The 23,003-nt window shown below is 40.5% G+C and overlaps 1 protein-coding gene across 1 annotated transcript; it reads left to right on the forward strand.

Moving 5' to 3' along the window:
- The first annotated feature begins 1,903 nt into the window (after nucleotides 1–1,903).
- LOC139143491 (receptor tyrosine-protein kinase erbB-3-like) lies at nucleotides 1,904–23,002 on the forward strand. Its single transcript, XM_070713853.1, has 6 exons — nucleotides 1,904–2,050; nucleotides 15,689–15,757; nucleotides 16,527–16,732; nucleotides 20,851–20,983; nucleotides 22,380–22,455; nucleotides 22,952–23,002. Exons 1-6 carry the CDS (start codon nucleotides 1,926–1,928, stop codon nucleotides 23,000–23,002), a joined length of 660 nt encoding a protein of 219 aa, XP_070569954.1. The 5' UTR covers nucleotides 1,904–1,925.
- The last annotated feature ends 1 nt before the right edge of the window (nucleotide 23,003 follows it).

Below are 23,003 nucleotides of genomic sequence, written 5' to 3' on the forward strand. Positions count from 1 at the left end.
TACCCACTCATGATTAACACCACCCCATAAACGCAGGGTGCCAACTCATGATAACAAACCCCATACCCATTCATGGTAAAAGGCCCTATACTCACGCATGATTACACCACCATAGCCCATACCCACTCATGATTAACACCAACCCCCATACCACAGGGTATTGCGAGCAATATTTGTCCTGTAATACAATGTACCTAGGACCTATACCCATTTCAGGGTAACAACACCATTTATTATACCCACTCGAGTTAATATTCCTAATATTTGTTCAATGTATAGCTGCCTCATATCCATGTGCTTCATAAACCACCTCATGTATGCTGACGATATTTGTTTGTTAAGTCCCTCTGTCAAAGGGACACTGAAGCTGGTAAATATATGTAGTAATTATGGTGATATGTACGACATTACCTTTAATACTAAAAAGACTGAATATTTGTGTCACTCCTGACAAGTCAAGTACTGTTCGTTTGCCCATGGTGTATCTTAATGGTGTTAAACTTGTTTTCGTTGAGAACAAAACGTATCTTAGTTATATATTAACAACTCACTTCAGAGACGATGCTGACATTGAACGACAGAAAAGATCATTCTAGGTTTCAGCTAATATGCTTCTCAGGAAATTCTCCTCATGTTCTCTTGACGTAAGATTTATTGTCATCAATTGTATGGGGCACACCTCTGGTTCAATCATACTGCCAGTGCCCTGAGAAAGTTGAGGGTAGCCTACATCAATGGGGCTTGGATATTTCTAGGATTTGACAAACGTAGTAGTGCCAGTGAAATGTTTGTTACCAATAATTTGTACAACTTCGATGCACTTCGTAGAAAACAAATGTATGGTTTTATGACACACTTATCGAGATGTGAAAATATGATCGTTAGGCTGGTACATGATCGTCTTTATTTCATCTCTGATATTTGTAAATTGTGGATCGATTCCCTGTACCTTTGATTTTGTCTTTCTCTACCAACACAAGAAACATTAGTTTTTAATGCTCTTAGAAAAATTTTCCTCCACATCAATTAAGAATTATATGGACTGATTTAGTCTGAAATAAAGTGAAATAAATAAATTAAGAATTAAAGCAGTCATACCCATAATCGTACCTACCTTTAGTCTGCCAAAGTGTATTATTATTTTTAGCTTAAAACAAAGTTTTTCCAACCACTTTTGACATCAAAATGAAAACCCAGTATCTCATACATATGCACATTGCTTTGTTTTGCGATAAGATCCAATATGTCCACCAGACAGGCATTTAGAGGTATGGTATAAGTAAGACATGGCTGGACCAATATGTATCAAAGTTGGTACAAGGACAAAACCTTGCACCGTACTTATATGGGCATCAATTACTTTCATGGTGCAATGGCTGCCAGTTGGCCATTTTCACGGTTTTCAATTTATCTTTTGCTGTAACAAAAATATGACTTTGATCGATTTCTTTCAAAGTAAGTATACATGTACTGTTTGATTTTGGTCATGATTATTATCATATCCAGGCAGTGGCATCAACAATCCATTCCCAAATGCAAAACCAATCTCTTTTTCATTATTGGTACTAGCACAGATACTCAGGAAAAACTCGAGGGTCTATGTCACATGCATGTTAACTTTGTTAGCAATATTTTCATGTCCAGAGCATAACACAGCAATGCATGTACTGTTTGTGCAAGTACAATTCGTTGGTTGTTGTCAAATCCACATGTGCAATTTTTTTATGATACAACTGAATGTGGCTAGATTACTTGTAGAGGCCCATTCTGAATTTTGACACATACTAATTAGCATATTGTATTGACTTTCATTCAGTAACACAACAATCCAGTTACAAGACTAATGTTTTTCATTGATTTTATGACAACTGTTTTGTTTCAGTGACCCTCGCTGTGGTTTAGAACGTGTACAACCTCCCCAAAAGATGGAAATTTTGAAGACAATCAGAATTGTGACAGGTTATGTCGCAGTTACTTATTCAGTACCTCACGAAGCTGATTTGTCAATATTAAAGAATCTGGAGATTATCCAAGGAAATGTTCTTCTCAAGTAAGAAAATTCCCCTCTTTGTAATTATCGATCCACTCCTTGCCCGGTTCCAGAATAATGTCGATTTTGTCAACAGCTAGATTTCAGGGCTCGAAATAATGCTTGTCTGCTTGTCCTGGACAGGTAATTTGAGGCCTTGGACAGGCAGTTTTGAAAAGTACTTGTCCAAGTGGACAGGTGGAATTTTCAGCCCTCAAACAGAATTTCAATCTTTTCCTCTACCATACATGTGAAAATTTCAATCCATGCAACTTAATTACATTGAGAAAAAACATTGATCTTGACATTCAAAGATCAAAAACAAAAAAATGGATGATCATTTCAACACTGTTGATAGGAGGCAGACATACGGTATTGGAATATTCAAAATCACACTGTTGAGGATGCTTTTAACAGTCAACCAGATTAACAACAATGAACTGTTTGGTGTCACTCAACTGAGAGTTAACATTTTCCCAGTAATATCAGCTATCATAGAACACCAAGATTATTTTAGACTGTTCAACAGTCCGGGTAATGTCCATATAGAGGATAGTTTGGAAGAGCCAGAGGCGTACCGTATATGTAATGAGGTTTAGGCAAGAACCAATCATGTACTGTATATGTAACGAGGGTTAAAGGTTACGTTGTTTCGCTCTGAAATGTTATGCTGACATCGCTATCTGACCTGACAGATCCACCGATCTAGTGAGACTGTTAGCTACCCGGAAGTGTCTCAGCCCGAGTCGATTTGCGACGTTCTACCGTTTTAAAAATTGTAAGATTTCTTCAGGAATAGTTTTCTGAGTTTCTTAACCCTTGACCATGTTCGACAAAGAGTTATTGGACGTTTTTCATTCTCCTTTCCAGCTTTTGGTTAACTTCTCGGCGATTGATCCGGCGCGCGTTTTTCTGGTCGAAGGAGCAATCGTACTGGGAAATGCATGGTGATCGAAAAAATCGTGCTTCATCGTGCTCCGATGACCTACAAGAAAAGTTAACCCATCTTTGCAAAGCTTGAAAAATTCTCCATACTACAGATGGCAAGATTAAATTGAAATTTGACCGAAGATAGGCGATATTTGGCGACAAATAACGTACTGTAGATTTACAATGGTCAAATCCTGATTTGTAGGAGCGGTACCTGGGCAGGAAAATCACATGACGGGACGCTTGCATCTAAAAAACAGTGCACTTTTTTGGGCTCTTTCTCAGATAATATGCAATCTAAAGTAGTTATATCAGATATAATCAGACATTACATAACGCTTAGTCAACAACTTCAGATACAAATAGCTTGGGCTGGTACTACTTTATGCCAAGGTATTGTACAGTGAAGCGGCACAAACTCAGTCTCCTGTAAACCTTGACAACAGTATTATCATTTCAGGACATCGGAATTTGTTCCTACTTTATTAATTTGAACTAACATATGGCTTGTAGTATATTTATAGGTCCTATTCTGTGAAAATTAGGGTACAATGTTCAAAGAAAATCAAGGCGAACGATTATCTGTATTAGTGAAGTGTGCAAGGCAAAGATGTCTTCCCCCGTACACCCACTAATCGCTATCTCAAATCACATATTGCAAACAGCTTACGAGATGGCAAATAACTTTAATTAGGAGCTCCGTACCCCTTGAAACCCCTATTTCAAGGGGTGAATGTGCATTGAATATGCATTGTTTTTTAGATGGAAACGTCCCCTAATGATCTAAAGAAGTAATTTTCAATTTACTAACCACTTGTGTCGGTCACAATGTCAACCATACCGAACATTGTGCGTAACGTCTACATCTAAAAACTACCGAGTGCTAAAAATAAATGGTGAAATCAAGCAGAAAAGTCCGAATTTGTTGCAATCTACGAGCCTAAGGTTTGCATGGTTAGCTATTCATGATGTTAGCGACAGCAGGTTCACTGATTGGTCAATCGTAGTATCTTCTATATGGACATTACCTGGACTGTTCAATATGGTTGCCAACCTATCTAAAGGGGTGTTACACAAAATAACTTTTATTTCTTTAGACTGTTTTCTCGGATGGGTTTACTTTGGTACATTTTCTAAGAATACCGTAAAATTCCCAATTGAAGCCGCGGCTTGTATTAGAAACATTTTGAGGGAATGCCTGGGATCACCCACTGAAATCCTGGTGCGGCGTCAATTACGTACATTTCCTGTGTTTCGATATTTTTCTCAGTGCTCAACAAGCATTGCAGGGGCAATCGCTATTGTTATGCAAATTAGTACCAATGAATGCTGCGTGAATAAATTACCCGCATAAAAAGCCCCTACCCTGGTGTAACTCAAATATAGAAATGTTAGGAGAGTGTATTGGTCGTTAAACTTGGTAAAAAGTTAAACTTGGTAAAATTCCTTTTAGATAATAAGGAAACTATTAAAAGATGTTAAAACAATGGGAAACTGTAGTTCCCTTGACAGCATTGTAAGGAAAATGACACGTTTTTCCAGTACTTTCTTGATTCTCTGACCCTGCTGATCCCGTCCCCTAAATAGAATAGTCTCACTAAGGTCGGCCATGTTGACAAGCAGCATGCATTATGTCTTTGTTTCAAGTTTTAGGGGTTTTTGGATGCTGAAATTTCACAAAAATGTCACTTCTGTATTCAGAGATTGTACAATCAATTTCTTTGGACGTGTAAGTTGATTTTGAAAGCGATAGAAGATCAAATGGTGTTGAAAAAAATCGTGCATAAAATTAGCATAAATTAAGCGTCCACGGCAGATGGGTCCCCTTGATTTACAGCTGTCTGGTGTGCCAAACCGGTGGCTCATACTCGGATAGTGCAATAAAGGCAAGAGAATGACCTTTGGTAACTTTACTGGCATGTTTTGTGAACTGCTTTGTGGTCAAATTTTATTTTCTCATGATCAAAAACGGAACGTGTACAAGCTTATATGCACCCACCATGGTCAGATGATTGTTTGTGGACAGGTATTTTGTGGATTAGGACATATGTACTTTTTATTTTAACACTTTCACTGCGTAATTAATTTTATACGTGCATTCCTGTGCGTAGTTTTCTATGGAAATACGGCCTTATAAATATTGATTTACATGCATAAGCTGTATCTTTGTAATTATAAGAGTATTCGGGACAATTTTTCAGTGAGTATTGCAATATGACAGAGCATCATAAAAATGAACAAAAGGTCATGTGACACACCTAGAAGGTCACGTGATCACGGCGGCCTTATTGGATTTTACACAAAAAATTCAAAAATTGTTGCATTTTTTTGTTATTTCAATATATAAATGTATTTTTTTCAGTGCAACACTTTAAAAATTACTACTTACATTTTATTAACTCAAATTCAGTAGGGGGAACACATACTCTAAAAGATTTCCCACATAAATGAGGTTAATATGCATATTTATTACAAGTTCATCTTCGAACAACAGGTATCATCTGACATTCAAAAGAGAGCTATATTATATATAAGCTTATATACTGGTAGATAGTCCGATGTGTAATTGTCATTGATGGATTGATATCGTACAACATCCACAGGATACACCATCAATGTTTGTGGCGTCGTTCACAGACCTTTTGTCGCACTTTTCTCTCAGCATGCCCAGCTGGCCTACCTTCCTGTCTTGCTTGCAATGTCTGTCTTTGCTCAACTGGTTTGGGAACATATTCAAGTTCGGTAATAAAGTTGTAATTTGAAATTTGACTTCCGCTATCTCCGTCGAGTTCAGTTTCACGATCACTGACAATTCCACTATCACTGTCTAGAAAAACATGTTAAAATGCTTAGTCGGTGTTAAACTGTGCCCGCGTCGCCATTTTTAAATATCTCCTGACAGAAAAACAACAACTGATCACACGATCCTTACAAATTACGGCGGAGAAAATGAGCGAGTATGGCGGCATTTGTTTACAAATTTGGCGCGCATGCTCATTTAGGTTTGACCTCTACCTCGTACGCTTAGCTAGGTTTGAGGAAATAGTCAACAAACATGATGTAGATTAGACAGAGCCAACGTATATCGAACGCATATAAATGCGTACGTTCTTGGCGCGTTTACGTGCCTCCCGCAGTCTGGCCGTTGGCGCAGAATGCGCCCTCCCGCGGTGAAAGTGTTAAACTTGTCCAGTGGACAGGTAGGTGAAACAAAGTTTTTGTAAATTTCAAACCGAGAGTGGTCTATTTATGCACCATGCTCCCCTTGTGTCAAGTACCAACTCCCTAATAAGTCACCTGGGTATACAGTTGTACAGCGCCCCCATACTGTACTCAGTGACAAGGAAGTGTGTAGGCGGTGTTCCTGTACCAGACTTTTTCTAACCACCATGCATACACCTGAAATGCTCATACATAAAAAATCTCACCTGATCTTTGCAATGCTGTAACTTTGGTTTTCTTAACTTTTAATACAAATTGCCCTAAAAAACAGAAGCTGCAGCATTTCCTATTATAGTGTTACCCAGTGTATTAAACTCGGTGGACTTACCAAGTCTTTGTTACACTGGATCCGCAGAAGGCTAGTCGTTAGGACGTCTGCTCAGTTCGGCGGTAGGTATCGTTCTGCTGTAGCGTGGAGGGGAAATGCGTAATGTACATGCGAGGCTAGGCATTCCATGAATACAACAGCGGCGCAGCACCTGTGCAGGAGGGCACCGCCAACGGCCGAAAACCCGCATTTCACTACACTCTCCCCTCTTTTATTTTCTGCAGGAATGGTTATTCTAGGGATCCAAAAGACTGAGAGGTTAATTTTACAAGGCCGCCAGCTAGCAATGTTACTGGCTAGACCTTGACACTTAAAATGGCTGCCAGCTAGCAATGTTACTGGCAAGATATACAACTACCGGTATACCTAGTGATAAAGTCGCCTTGTGTTGTTAACTGTTGCCTTAAGGAGGCGCACCAAATCAGTCCCCCTTGTCTTGGCAACAGCTACGGCAACATCCCCTATTAAGGCTGGGGTGCTGATGGTAGTGCCCCCGAGATACGGAGAATCGGTTTCTATCAATAACCGATCACTGGGCACTTCTTTCAATGCTCTTCGTTGCCATTGATCAAAATTGGCCGTTACGATGGAAAACCCGAAGTAGCAGTTTTTGAAAGCTTTTGTCCACCGCCTTACTGTGTTGATAGTACCTGTAAAGTTGTGGATATGTATGCGTTGCCGTGGCGAACACCATTCCTTTACCATTTGGAGGGCCTGACAATGGACATCTGACCCATAGTGATCCCCATGGGGCCCCCTAATGTGCAGGATTAAGGGCTTCTCTGACACACACATAGCGAGTGCACGAGCCAGGACCCTTTCTTGGACGCTCCAGAACTTTGCTGGCTCTGTTCGGTCCAGGCCCACTTCTCCCAGGGCTGAAACTTGTGATGATGAGACATACTGCTTCAGGGCCTTATATACTTGCTCATCAGCGCTAGGTGCTTTCCTCGGGTGTATCCCTACTGCAATTTTCCACCCCCTAGGTCGCTCCAAGTTTGATGGAAAATACCCTGGGTCACAATAAACTTCTACGCCCCCAATGACTTTAACTGGGAATTCTGCCTTAGGGCCACTTGGCCATTTGGTCAATTCCCATGCTGTGGAAGGGCAGTTTTGACCACAAAGTTTATTCAGCACTCGGTCAAGGTGGAAGTGAGAATCAGCTGCTTCTAAGAGATGGTTGTAATGTTGACCATTTGAAACTGACGCCTGTCTCACTGGTTCAACAGGTTGGTCAGTTTGCTGGTCTGTTTCAACAGCTAATTCTACCTGATCTCCCCAGGTCATGCCTTCCCTATTGTCCATGTCAGTTACATCAATTTGCACGTCCCCCTCTTGGGTTGGACTGTTAACAATTTGCACGTCCCCCTCTTGGGTTGGACTGTTACCTTCCATATTAATTTGTACGTTCTCCTTGTGGGTTGGACTGTTAACCTCTACTGTGAGTGAGTCCCCCATCAGGGCTGGAATACACTTGCCCTCCTCCATTGGTTCTTGTTCTACCAATGTGTCCCCAATTTGGGCTGGACTACAAAGGTTGGCTGGAGCTTTATACTCACCCACTGATGACTCTTCTGGTGGGCCCTCCAGGACAGGCATTTCTTCGGTTGGGTCTTCTTCTCTGGCCTCCGCCCCTGTCACCTTGGCGTCTACCTGTCGAAATTCAGTCCGTTGTTCTTCTGTTAACCGGCCGAGAAGGATGACGAGGATCCTCCAGTGCATCAACACGGCCGGTGAATTGGGCGGATGTAGCTGGAATTTCGACGGTGTAGCCCATCCATTGGCCTGGCACAGTTTCTTCATCATGAGGCAGTTGGCCTTGGACAGCACCGAGGTCTGAGGAATTTTCCTCAGGCAGTGCTTCCTAACATACTTCAGTAGGTCGAGGATGGTCTTCTCTGGTCCAAGGATCCAGCCCACTATTTTGAGCAGGGCATTTGTTACCTCAACTGCCTTCATGATACGGGGGTTCTCCTGTAGGCTCGGATGGATGTGAGCCCCTAAGCAATGACGCTTCAGCTTTCTCGATTCTTTACCACACCCAGGAACTGGACACGCACAGGTACGCTTGGTTGGGTGTGGTTGCTGACAGGAGACCTTTGATGTTGGTAGTTGCCCCCGCTGATCCTGTCCAAACCAATTTACCACGCGCCTCGTCCGCTTTCCTCCACGCTGGATAGTCACCTCCAAAGTACTTTCCTCATACTTCCTCTTTATCTTCTTGGAGGGTTCCTCCATTACAGAGGATTTCCCTCTACCCTTCCTGGGATGCTCAAGACGGCTAGATTTTTTCCACGGTCGAGTTGCAGCTGCAGGTCTGATGTTTTGACGCTGCCTTTCTTCGGAAGTATGAGCCAGGGGTGCAGGTGGCTTCGCCCGTTCGCAGTCCTTAGCTGGGGTTGATCCCTCCTTCCACTTTGGGGCGAAGCTGGTCTTGTTGGTGAGCCTCCCCTGGGTGTTGATGATATTCCTCTGGAGGGAGAGCCCTTCTTGGTGCCGTGATGTTCTGATTGCTCGATGACCTCCCCTGATGATCGATGTATGTGCTTGACAACTGTCAAGCCGGGTTGGGTCTTCAAGCGGACATCACGGCAGGACTCATGCGTGGAAGAACTTGGTGGATGAGTTTTATGCCTTTTCGGGATCCTGTTCTTCTTTGGATCCTGATGGAGAAGATGCCGATATAAAAACTCTTCAGGGAAGACGACGTCCGCTTCTCTCCGGGTGTCCTCCACCCAGCGACAGTGGTTACGCTGAACAGCCAGCTGGTATTGGCGGATCAGCATCCTCTCCTTTCGGTGATAAGGGACGTTGGCCATACCGATCCCGTACACTAACCTCTTGGGTGGCAGGAGGATCCGGTCCTGGTCGGCTTCCTCCGCCTCAGCCCAAGATATGTTACGTGTCTCACTCCCACGATGTCGCCGAGAGTGCTCCATTGTCTCTGTGAAAAGAGAAGTAATTCGGAGTGCATGTTAGTTACACCTTAACGTTTTGCCAATTTTAGTGCATGTCGGGTGTTCTTACCTGCCATTTGGACATGTAAAGATGTCATGTGTCTTTACATCCCTTGGTGTAACATTCACACATGCTCTGTGGAACCATTCATAGCAAAAGTCACAGGTAGGGTGTGAGCTTAGCAATGATGATTCCTGGACCTTTCCAAGGCGAACAAAGTTTGCGACACTTCCCTTTGGCAGATCCTGTGTCCAGCAGATAGATAGGATCACCATCTTCATAGGAGTGCATTTTCACCCAAAGGTCGTAATCTCTTTTCATCCGTTCTTGTGTTGTCTTCAAGGTTTTCCTGGCTGCTTCATGTGCTTTCTCTGTACCATTATTTGTAGAGATGTTGGACAGGCCACCTGGATCCCAAGGCCAGTCCCTCTCATCTCTCGTCGTCCCTTTATTGGCCGCCCCTGTAACTGGAGTACTGTATCCTGTTGGTCTTTGTATCTTTGGTACTCCAGATCCGTTTAGCCCACTTACCAGCCGAGCTTTAGGGTTCTTACCTTTAGGACTGCCAGTTGGTAATCGGACGACATCATCCACAACAACCTCTGGTACAGGCTTGTTATCTGTTGAGGTGACATTAACCTCTGGCTCCTTTGCCAATGGAACATGTGGGTTTAGTTGTTCGTTATTCAATATGTCACTTACCTCCATGGCATGTTCGGTGTTGTCCCTTGTGTCCGTTGAGTTGATAACAACCTTTCTGTAGGTTTGTTATCTGCTTCATAGTTTGGATGACCTCTTGCTCTTTGGAATTCGCCTCTGCCAGTGAAGCTTCTGAAGTTTGATGTTCAACGTTTGTTGTTGCTTCCTTGGCTTGCTCGGTTTCATCCCTTGCATCAGAGCTTGGAGGTACTTCAGTTGTTAGTCTGTCTTTATTACCTTGTGTCTCCCCTGTAGAGGTTGGTGACACACCTTTTACACAGACTTTTTCCAGCTCACTAGGTGGTGTTGTTTCGGTGAAACTCTTTTCTTCCTTAGAAGCGTTGAGGCCCTTGGTATCGCTATGGGCCAAACTCAGGCCTCCAGCTTGACCCTTTGGTGTTTAACAGCTTGGACAATGTTTTCTTTTCAGGTGCTTCTGCCCTCTTTGGACTTTGGTGTGGGCAGTCCCTTTTGAAATGTCCAAATTCTCCGCAACCATAGCAGCCTCTATTCCTCGGAGAGGGTGATCGGCTTCTAGGAGCTTGTTTTTGACTTACCACCTTTGTTAATTCTGCTAATTGGGATGTTACTGTTTGTAGTGTCGCACTCATAGCAGACATCTGGCTTTCCATGCGTGACATCCTCCCCTCCATTGCACTTGTTCCATCTGTTTTACTAGCTTGGAACTTCATGCGTTGTTCTGGAGAAGGTGACCTCTTTCGTTCTTGGTCATAACGGGATGTTAACCGCACTTCATAAGTGTCCCTCGTCCGGTCTGGCTCTGGACTAACTTCTCTTCTGCTGGTTCTGGCACCAAATATTTCTCTATGGTTGTATTGGTACCATTTGATACTGTCCAAGGCTGTCTCGATGCTCGCAGGTCTTTGGTTGGCTACCGACTCATTAGCTTCACGGTCGTAACATCCTTGACAGAACTTCATTACAGCCTGTTGCTCCAAGGTAGCGTCGCTGTAATCCTGGAAGGCACGTGCTGCAAGAGAATATACTCTACCTGCCCATTCTTCTAAAGTTTTGTCAGGATGTTGTCTTGACTGGGCGAATTGAAGCTGGGTCACTTCGGGAAGATCTCGTGAACCAAATCTCTTCTCCATCTTCTTTATCAGCTCATGGTAGCTGATCTCCTCATTACGCTCGGTGATCATGGTGTAATAATCACTTGCCTTGCCATCCAGACACCAGCACAGATAATTTTTGCAGTCACTGAAGGACAGGTCTTGCGTCTCAGCAAACTTGGTGAACTTCAGTTGAAACGCTCGCCAATTACCAGACCCATCATATACCAAAGTCTTGGGCACTGATACGGGGATAGATGGTCGATATTGATCTGTCCTTCTACGATGCTGGTAGTATGCTGGCTCCCTTGGTACTTCTGTCTCATAGCCCCCATAATACTCTCCAGTGGCTGGAGGGTATCGGTCAGGTGTCGGCTGATGAGACATTGGAAAATCCCGATGGTCTGGTGGATAATCACAGAAATCTGACCTCTCTTGCCTTCTCCGACCTGAATAACGTTTTCGCCAACTCTCCCTCCCGGAAGGTCTGATACCTACATGTGGAAGTTCCCGCCATGTACGTCTTCGGGTAACTTCATGTTGTTGGGCCAGTTTATCTACCCTATCCATCCACTCTTCCATGCTGTCTTTTTCACTCCTTCGGATTCACTGTCCCATTCCCCCTGAGTAGGCGGGATGATGGCATGTGCACCTTTAGTTTGTGTCACTGGTGAAGATTGGTGTTTCCGTTTAGTTTCGAAAACAGCCATCTCCATAAATTTATCTGAAGGGGTGAACTGTGGTATCGAGCAGACCATTTCATTTGTGATCTTACCGTATTTCTGACGCAATTTGTCCATCTTCTTTGCAATCATCCTTCCAACACCAGGTAAGTATTCCAGTTCTTCAACGGTGCAGGTGTTGAGATCAATCTTCATGATTGCGACAGATGGAATATTTAATTCCCAAATATAAAGTTACAGATCAGTACTTTATTTCAACACAAGCAATAATATGCGTAATGCCAACAATAATTGCCTGGCAATGATTTGTGTTGTTTTATTAAAATTACACACCAGTATTCTATTTCAACACAAACAATAATATGCGATATGCCAACAATAATTGCCTGGCAAAAACTTGTGTTGTTCTATCGTTGAACTGGTGCTAATAATAAAAACGTTTATTACCCGCAATACAGTACAGAGTAATAAAGAAAGATGATTTAAAATACTCAAATATTACCCGCAATGGAATACAGAGTAATATATAAAAATTGGCACTGTAAAATACAATTACTCGCAATAAAATACAGAGTAACAATAATGTAATACTGTCGGAGTGTTACTCAAATTTCCCACAATATGTCAGCAAAATGTTACGTGACTTTGCAGAGAAATTGACGGAAAGTGCTTTCTTTATTCAATAAAATGTACAATAGCTAGGTCGGAACACAACAAAAATTCAGTTCCTAATAAAACGACCTTTTAAAAATGTCTTGAAACTCGAAAATAAAAAAGGTGTTTTAAAACAAAAACGGGATACGAGGCACGAAAATACAAACTGCACAAAATTCCAAAAAACGATGTCTCAAAAGAATGGAAACGAGACACGAAAAGGGAAAAATAAATGTCCCTTAAAATGACCAAAGAACTGTGCGTCACCAGTCTATAATTGATGTTTCGTGAGCACAGAATGAAAAAAGAACTTGAGATGTTAATGTTCCCCTATTACGCTATTTTTTGCACCACTGAATGGTAGAATTCCGAAACTGGTGGTGAATATTTCGTTGACCGCACAAAAATGCGCAGTGCAAACGTGGTGTGCGTAATTCGCTATTGTCAGCAAGAAAAAGGTGCGAGGAAATCTGGCTGCCACCACAGAAATACCACACAAAAATTTCCCGCCAACAAATTGTTTCACCCAAAAAATGAGCGAATGTGAACTTACACCCAGATGAAGAAACTTACTTAAAACAGTTACAGCGAAGTTGCCTTCCCCTGTTCCGTCGCAAGATTTACTGCAACACCTGGAAGCTTGTTCTTGATTTTCTCTTAGCCGCCACTAGCTTCTAAGTCTCTCACCCGAAGAAACTGTGCTACAGCTAATTTATTTGGCGCAAGTGTTGAAAATCAAAAGAGCACTTGGGCGTCCTAACTCTAATCGTAAAACTTTCCAAGCACTTTGGCGTATTCTACCTACTCGTAAACTCGTACTTTCAATTATGAATATGCCACGTAACTCTACTCGTATCACTTTCAAGTGGAAGGCCACGTCACGAGTTTTTCCGTGAGGTACTCCGACTTCTACTTAGAGAAATAAAACTCTAACTTTTCTCGCCTTTTCCCACAAAGGTTCGGAAAAGTCGCAGCGCAAATTATAGTGTTACCCAGTGATATAAACTCGGTGGACTGACCTAGTCTTTGTTGCACTGAATCCGCAGAAGACTAGTCGTTATCAGACGTCTGCTCACTTCGGCGGTAGGAATCGTTCTGCTGTAGCGTGGAGGGGAAATGCGTAATGTACATGCGAGGCTAGGCATTCCATGAATACAACGGCGGCGCAGTACCTGTGCAGGAGGGCGCCGCCAACGGCCGAAAACCCGCATTTCACTACACTATGCAGATTGTATTGCATGGCTTTATTAGTCCCCGCGGACGAAGTCCGGCGGGGACTTATAGATTGGGTCCCGTCTGTGCGTCGTCCGTCGTCCGTCCGTCCGTCTGTCCGTCATCAACAGTTTCTCAGACACTGCTGAACCAATTTCGTTCAAACTTGGCACAAAGGCATAGCACTATAACCTACAGATGCACGTCGATTTATTTTGTGATACGATCGAATTTGGCTGCGAGGTGGCCATTTTGTTGCGATTTTTCATGTCTTGGACCATAACTCAGACATCCTTGAGCAGATTCTGTTCAAACTTGGCACAAAGGCATAACACTATGGCTTTCATATCCTTGTCAAATAATTGTGCGATATGATCCAATATGGGCGCGAGGCGGCCATTTTGTTGCGATTTTTCATGTCTTTGGACCATAACTCAGACATCCTTGAACAGATTCTGTTCAAACTTAGCACAAAGGCATAACACTATGGCCTACATGTGCATGTCAAATTAGTTTGCGATACGATCCAATATGGCCGCGAGGCGGCCATTTTGTTTGCGATTTTTCGTGTCTTTGAACCATAACTCAAACATCCTCAAACCGATTCTGTTCAAACTTGGCACAAAGGCATAGCACTATGACCTACAGATGCATGTCAAATTATATTGCGATACAATCCAATATGGGCGTGAGGCAGCCATTTTGTTGTGATTTTTCATGTCTTTAGACCATAACTCAGACACCCTTGAACCGATTTTGTTCAAATTTGTCACAAAAGCAAAACAGTATGCCCTCCATATGAACACCAATTTATTTCATGAAATGATCCAATATGGCCAACAGGCGGCCATTTTTTTGCGATTTTTTCATGTCTTTGAACCGTAACTCAAACATCCTTGAACCGATTTTGTTCAAACTTGGCACAAAGGCAAAGCACGTACTATGGCATGCATATGCATGTATCAATTAACCTTGCGATAGGATCCAATATGGCTGCAGAACTGCCATTTTGTTGGAATTTTGCATGTCTTTGAAGCGTAATTCAAAGGTCATTAACCACCTTTTGTCAAAACTTGGCAAAAAGATCAAGCACTATGGCATACCGTACATGTCAATTTACTTCATGACATGTTCCAATATGGCTGCCAGATTGTCATTTTTTTTCCAATATCGCTGCCCGATGGTCATTTTTGGATTTTTTCATGTCTTTGAGGCTTAATCATATGCAAATATTCCTTAACCAATGTTGTTGAGACTTGGTACAAAGATAAAGTACTATGGCATACATATGCATGTCTACTAATTTTGTGCTATGATCCATATGGTCAATAGACAGCCATTTGATTTCAATTTTGGTGTGATTTTTTTATGTCTTTGAAACATAAACATAGGTCACTGTCCCTCGATGGACTGATTTTGTTCAAACATGATACGAAGATAAATACTATGGCTGCATTCTTGTGCACATTAATTTGTTTCATTATATGATTCGAAATGGCTGATGGCTGATTACAACAACATACCCGATCCCATAGCATTTCGAAAATTCCACCAAACCATGTGTATAGTACGTGCCATCATGACACTAGAGGCAGTGAGGGCATCGTTATCTGTGATGTATCAGAAGTTCCTTCAGTGGTCATTACCGGCAGAGATGAGTCATTTATTGAACGTTCCTCAGATTACTTATTATGCAAGTCACAGGCCTGATGCACCCGTTGCATCAATGTCATTCACAGCGACCTAGACCACAGCTACCTAGACACCAAAGATTATAACAAAATGGACAAGCGGGGACTGTGTCATCAACGATGACTTGTTTTAAATATTACTTTTACTGTTTGAAAAATAAAAAAATTTTGATTTATTTTTTTAACATATTATCTCTAAAATAAAGGTGTGATGATTTGAGGGAAAGCTTTTATGATGCTGGTGATAAAACTGACGTCTGTAACATACTCAAAAGGTAAGTCTTGATTTCAGGCAAACCATAGGCATTCCCATGGCCACAAACTGCGCCCCACTTCTTGGTAAATGATGGTTGCAGTTTGTTATGAGACATGCAGCTAACATGCATGGCAATACTATGTCCAAATCCATTTCATAATAAATCCAAAATATGAGTCTTGTACAGTGGTTAATGTCTGTTTTGAAAAGGATTGAAGGTTGGCAAAAAGTCAACAATAACCTATAACTGTTTGCATTGATACACAAAAAGCTGGAAAATGCAAATTGCCAACTTTCTAGCTAAAGTTTAAGTGCTGCTATCATTGTCAGTAGTATGCCTTCTGCACTGTGTCAGTATAAAACCCATGCATAAGCAGCTGGACACAAACTTAACTGTTTCACCATTTTCCTGCAAGCTTATTGATAGAAGCCTATTGTCTGCAGTAGTATGACTACACCAACATTCCAGGAAATGGGAAAAAAGCAGCTTTATTGCCTGTCACTACTGAACAGCAACCATCTCTACAGGCACATTACCAGTCACTATAGTAAAAAATCTCATTCAAGACAAGACTGAAAAATGTCACCTGTATAAGATTCTCAAACACATCATTCAAGTTGTTCAAAAGATCTGTTTCAGTGGTATAAAGAACATTGAGTAGATGGACACACACGCTTCATGCCATATGGGTGTACGGTCTGACAACATTTTGTTTGGGAGCCACAGCTCTAATTAACAAGCATGAGTACACAGTTACTGATGTCTATACTTAACTTTCATATTCAAGGTCTGCGGGATATGCTTTGAGTGTCACTGGAACTTATTTAAAATCACTTGGACTAGTTTCTCTCCAAGAAATTCACAGAGGAAGCATTTACGTAAGGGATAATCAACGCATGTGCTATACCAAGCCAGATATGTTCAATGATATCATACAGGACAATGCTACAAAAGTGATATCAATAGGAAAAAACAAAGAACAAGATACTTGTGGTGAGTAATTACATTAAAGTCTAGGGTAACTCATACATACCTTTCCTCAATTGCTGTCATTTTAGAAAAATTGTACAGCTTCAATATCTACTAGGAATCACTTCAGCATTATTAGCTACTATAGACTATAGTCTATAGAAGCTATTGGAATGGGTATCCGTCCGGCGTCAGTCTATGTATGTATGTATGTATGTCCGTTTGTGAGGCGTCCGTCCACTCAAATATCTTGAGAACCGCAGTACTTACTGATTTGATATTTGTTGTGTAGATGACAAATATGATTTTGAGAAAGTTTTTTTTTAATTTTTTGAAATTGTTGAAAATATGTAAGTTAGTGCCAAAAAAGGTGTTTTTGGTAAAAAATCTTCTTCTTCATAACCACTGGTCAGACAGCTTTGTTATTTGGTATACAGGTCCCTAGGAATAACTCAACTTAGATTTCTTCAAATTGTGATGAAATATGCAAATCTGTATTTTTAAGGAATTTTTTGTCATTTTTGGTCAAAACTTTATTTCATCAAAACCGCTCGTCTGACAGCTTTGATATTTGGTATACAGGTTCCTACAGATAAACTAAATGGTCAGAAATGTTCAAATTGTGGTGTTGTATGGCTTTAAATAATACTTTTATCCATATTTTACTCACGTGTTTACACACGTGAGCATATGTCGCAGCGATGTCTGTCTGTCTGTCTGTCTGTTGGTCCGATATCTCAAAAACGGCTTATCAGATCAGAATCAAATCTGGTACATATATTCAGTTAGCAAATGGCAAGAACTGATTAGTTTTTGGTGGGTGTGGCCTGCTTACTTTTTGCTCATTTGCATAATTAATGATTTTAGAAAAAACGGATATACATTAAAAACGACTACACACAATTTGATGAGATTTGCTACAAATGTTGATCACACCAAGATATATCAGCAGTGGGAACCATTAAGGGGTGACATGAAAGATAGTTGCTAATTTGCATATTTAATGAACTTTCCTAATTAGGGATATATGTCTGATTTGACTCGATCAAAATTGACCAAACTTGGTATGTATATTAAAGATACTATTATTTAACATTATTGAAAGTCATTAAGCGTTTTAACTTTAGCCAATTCCTAATTTGCACATTTAATGAACTTTGCTAATTAGGGATATATATTTGAATTGACTGGACCGACGTTGATGAAACTTGCTACATGTATTTGGAGCTACTATGATACAACATTTTTGAAAGTCTTAAAGCATTTTTACTTCAGCCAATTCCGAATTTGCTATTAATGAACTTTCCCAATTAGGGATATATATCAGAATTAACTTGATTGTAGTTGTTGAAACTTGCTACACACATCAAAGATACTGTGATATAACATTATTGAAAGTCAAAAGACATTTTTACTTCAGCCAATTCCTAATTTGCATATTAAATGAATTTTCATAATTAGGGATATTTATCTGAATTGACTTGATCAAAATTGATGAAACTTGCTATGTACATTAAAGACACTATAATACAATATTATTGAAAGTCATTAAGCATTTTCTCTTCAGCCATTCCTAATTTGCATATTTAATGAACTTTCCTAATTAGAGATATACATCTGAATTGACTTGACCTAAGTTGACAAAACTTGCTACATATATTGCAGATACCATGATACAACATTATTGACAATCATTAAGCATTTTTACTTAAGCCAATTCCTAATTTACATATTTAATGAACTTTGCTTATTAGGGATATATACTGGGATTTACTTGATCAAAGTTGGCAAAACATGCTATGTACATTGATGATTATACCTGGTTAAAACAATATCGAAAGTCATTTCACATTTTCATGTCAGCTAATTTATAATTTGCATATCTAATGAGCTTTCACAGCTCGGCATATATGGCTTGAAGGACTTGGCCAACGGTAATTACACTTGCTATATAAAATGGTGATACAATGACAGCAGTCAAAGAACTTTAATATTTCTATTTCAGCTAATTACATATTTGTATACTTCATGACCTTTTAGAATTAATCGGCGGTGATTATTGTTCATTATGTCGATCATAATACTTTCAATGAAGTTGCAAACATGTGGCAAAGGTTCAAATTTACACATAACTGCAATATATAATGAAACACGTGAGCATTTTCAGTTCATATCTCGTTACTTTATATTCAGTTGATTTTTAGTCGATTTTGCTAAAGCTACCGTCTGCGCATGCGCACAATTGTAGAACAAAAATGCGAGTTGCAGAATCGAAAGAGACGCCATCTTGTTTCTCGGTCTAGTCCGATTTTTTACGTTGTAAACGTTTCAGTGTATATTTAAATATGTTTCATAAATGTAAAGTTGACAGTGATGGTACTTTTAGTGACGTCGTGTATTTTTTTGTACGAAAGGTGCCTTCGATCGACTGAACAATGATGGCCTCTGTAGGCGATAATCAACGGGTACCAGCGAAACTATTTGTTTTGCCGGCAAAGCTGTAAGATCTACCGAGGAAGGCAATCCACCGGCCCGTGTATGCAGCTGGGTCCTGAGCGAGGCCATGCATAGTGTGTGCATGTCCATATGACTTGTTAGCGTCATTGTGGAGTTGAAGATATGCCGTCCTCTTTACGCAGCGATAACTTTTGCATTTTCTGTTGCTTATTTTGAGTAATTTTGTCAGCTGTGTGTTGATTTTGACATAATTGTTGACTTTGATCGCTAAAGACAGTGTGTGCTTATATGTTGATCGATTCACTTAGGAAGTACGCGCATTTAAAGTTGCAATATGGATCAAAATTGTCGATTTTTTCTCGTAAAACTAAAGCAAATAGACCATACTACGTTGAAGTACTCTTCTTAGCTAAGCCTCTTACCAATCCCGGCACACAAATACGTTTATTTTGATACGTTTCGGCCACCTAGAAAAGCTGTTTTGTAAACAAACTTTCAAAACAAAAACATGGGCCTTTTCTGCTGTACACGTGAAAAGTACCACCAAGAGTGATAACGTCTCAATAGAGTGCACGTAGGAGGGGCGATGTTGACACGATGACAGAACTTGACATATATAATGATAATTCATTGTAAATTTTGCGTTTGCCTAACTTTGGTAGCATCACAATGTTTCAGAAATATACATGTAAGTATATCGATATGATAAAGTACAGCTCTATAAAAGATTGTGTGATTGATTTTTCTCACCCATATACATGTATGTTAGTGCCGTGCCGTGTGCACCTACAGTGTAGGTTCGATCGATCGAGCGTCCAGACCACGTACACTGATCTGGTTGTATTCACCGCATGCCTGACAGCATTTCCACAATCCTCTCCCCGTTCCATGTTGTTACATTTTTCCACAGGCTACCCAGACAGTATTAATGAGCTTATTATTGAGTTTTTCTCACTGTTTCTCTATCAGTTCCTCTCCTTTTCTTCATCACAGTCCCTCTATGGATATAGGGACTGTGTCTTCATGCTCTGACTGATTGGAGTAAATAAAATAAACGGTTATATAATCGAACCTAGCCTCTTAACCCTTTATTCATTTTACACCCATTAGAAGGACGTTTATCTCTCATACACACATCTTGTTATTAATTAGTCAGCACAACTAATTATGCTAATCCGTGGACTTATCAGGGATTTTACGGGTTGGTCAACATCGCGAAAGAACGAAAGGTTACTAAAATTGGCCTTTTTCATTTACATCTCTATCTTTGCAATGTTGACCAACTCTTGAATTTGTGTATAAAGTTGGGGTCAACTTTAGGTCATAAGATATGATTAATGGCTTTCAAATTTGGTTTGCAAGTGCTTTGGAAGGGCTTTATTCTAATTGGTCCAAATGATGATGAAGTCTGATTAACCTGGTGCTGAAAGTGTTCAAATGTTGATTTTTGGTACCTGGAGATGACTACATTAAGATTTAATTTAATATTGACGAAATTTGTAGATTACAATAGTCAACAATCATTGGCCAAAATGTCTTCTATCAACCTGCTTGCTAATAGCTTTAAAATTTTGCATGTCAAATGTATATTATTCTGATCAATTTGGATAAAACTGCAATTGAGGCTATTTTTCTACCAAATGAGCACAATCTCTCTATCTTACAGTGTTGTTTTTGCTTTACAGTTTCAGAAGGGAAGGTCTGTGATGGACAGTGCACAAGCAATGGATGTTGGGGTCCAGGGAATGACAAATGTGTTGAGTGTAGGAACTACAAGCTAGAAGATCAGTGCATTGAACGGTGTGACACTGACAATGGGTAGGTTTTCAAATCAGAAAATGCAGAAACCTATACTTGAATACTCATCAGCACACCCTAAGAAGTCTGGATCAGATCATCTTCATAGCAACCAGTGCTCACCTAAGAACACTGGGTCAGATCATCTTCATAGCAACCAGTGCTCACTAAGAACACTGGGTCAGATCATCTTCATAGCAACCAGTGCTCACCTAAGAACACTGGGTCAGATCATCTTCATAGCAACCAGTGCTCACCTAAGAACACTGGATCAGATCATCTTCATAGCAACCAGTGCTCACCTCAGAACACTGGGTCAGATCATCTTGATAGCAACCAGTGCTCACCTAAGAACACTGGGTCAGATCATCCTCATAGCAACCAGTGCTCACCTAAGAACACTGGGTCAGATCATCCTCATAGCAACCAGTGCTTACCTAAGAACACTGGGTCAGATCATCTTCATAGCAACCAGTGCTCACCTAAGAACACTGGATCAGATCATCTTCATAGCAACCAGTGCTCACCTAAGAACACTGGGTCAGATCATCTTCATAGCAACCAGTGCTCACCTAAGAACACTGGGTCAGATCATCTTCATAGCAACCAGTGCTCACCTAAGAACACTGGGTCAGATCATCCTCATAGCAACCAGTGCTCACCTAAGAACACTGGGTCAGATCATCTTCATAGCAACCAGTGCTCACCTAAGAACACTGGGTCAGATCATCTTCATAGCAACCAGTGCTCACCTAAGAACACTGGGTCAGATCATCTTCATAGCAACCAGTGCTCACCTAAGAACACTGGGTCAGATCATCTTCATAGCAACCAGTGCTCACCTAAGAACACTGGATCAGATCATCTTCATAGCAACCAGTGCTCACCTAAGAACACTGGGTCAGATCATCTTCATAGCAACCAGTGCTCACCTAAGAACACTGGGTCAGATCATCTTCATAGCAACCAGTGCTCACCTAAGAACACTGGATCAGATCATCTTCATAGCAACCAGTGCTCACCTAAGAACACTGGGTCAGATCATCTTCATAGCAACCAGTGCTCACCTAAGGTCATAATGAATAAATAAATACCTAGAGTACTGTCTTTGATAATCTTGAATTGCACTACAGTTTAGTATGGGCCTAGGATTTTGTAGTTAAGCCTAGACTCATGGAATGAAAATTATAAGCTGTAAAAGTGAGCAATAAAGAACTATCAAAACTGTTTTCGTTGATTCCCAATTTGTCATGAATGACAACGATACTTAGTTGCCAATTAATATTGATCAAAGTTGATATATATCATGTTTTCATATTAATTTTCACCTCAAAGAAGCCACACATAAATATAATTAAACATTTTCATATAGTGTACAGCACAGTTTGCCACTCATGTATTTTGTAACAATTTTCAGACAATATATGATCTCTGAAACTGATAAGGAGTGTGGCCTTTGTCATCCAGAGTGCCGTGGATCATGTAATGGACCTGTAAGTCATTGCAATTCCATCGTTATCAAAAGTCTCTATTGAGACTAGTACTACTGTAATCACGTACATAAGACATGAAGAAATCTCACCGCCAAATACTTCCAAGAATAATTTGCGGACAGCTATCTTGACTCTCAAATATCTATGATTCCTCACTGCTGATTGTGTCAATTCATTTTGAAGTTGGTGGATTAAATGAAGTTTTGGTCATCCTTTTTTTGTGAAAATCTAAAATTTCATTTTTCTTAGACAGTTAACGTAGGGATGGCGACCAATTTGAATTTCAAATAGCAGTAAATATTTTGTAATTTGTTTCACTTGTATCAAGATTTACAGAGTGACCCCTGATTTGATTTTGATTTTGATTTTTTATTGAAAATGAATAAAAGTTTCCTGGAGGAAAGTATTGGCAACAAACTGAATCTGTAAATCTTGAGGCACATAATACCACAGTTGATACACATCAGTGTGTTTCATTACTTTGCTATCATTTCAGAGTCTGCATTTCATAAAAAGAGTTCAAGAATATCAAGTCATGGATGGTTGAT

The sequence above is a fragment of the Ptychodera flava genome, chromosome 11 (assembly GCF_041260155.1).
Source record: "Ptychodera flava strain L36383 chromosome 11, AS_Pfla_20210202, whole genome shotgun sequence".
Lineage (NCBI taxonomy): Eukaryota > Metazoa > Hemichordata > Enteropneusta > Ptychoderidae > Ptychodera > Ptychodera flava.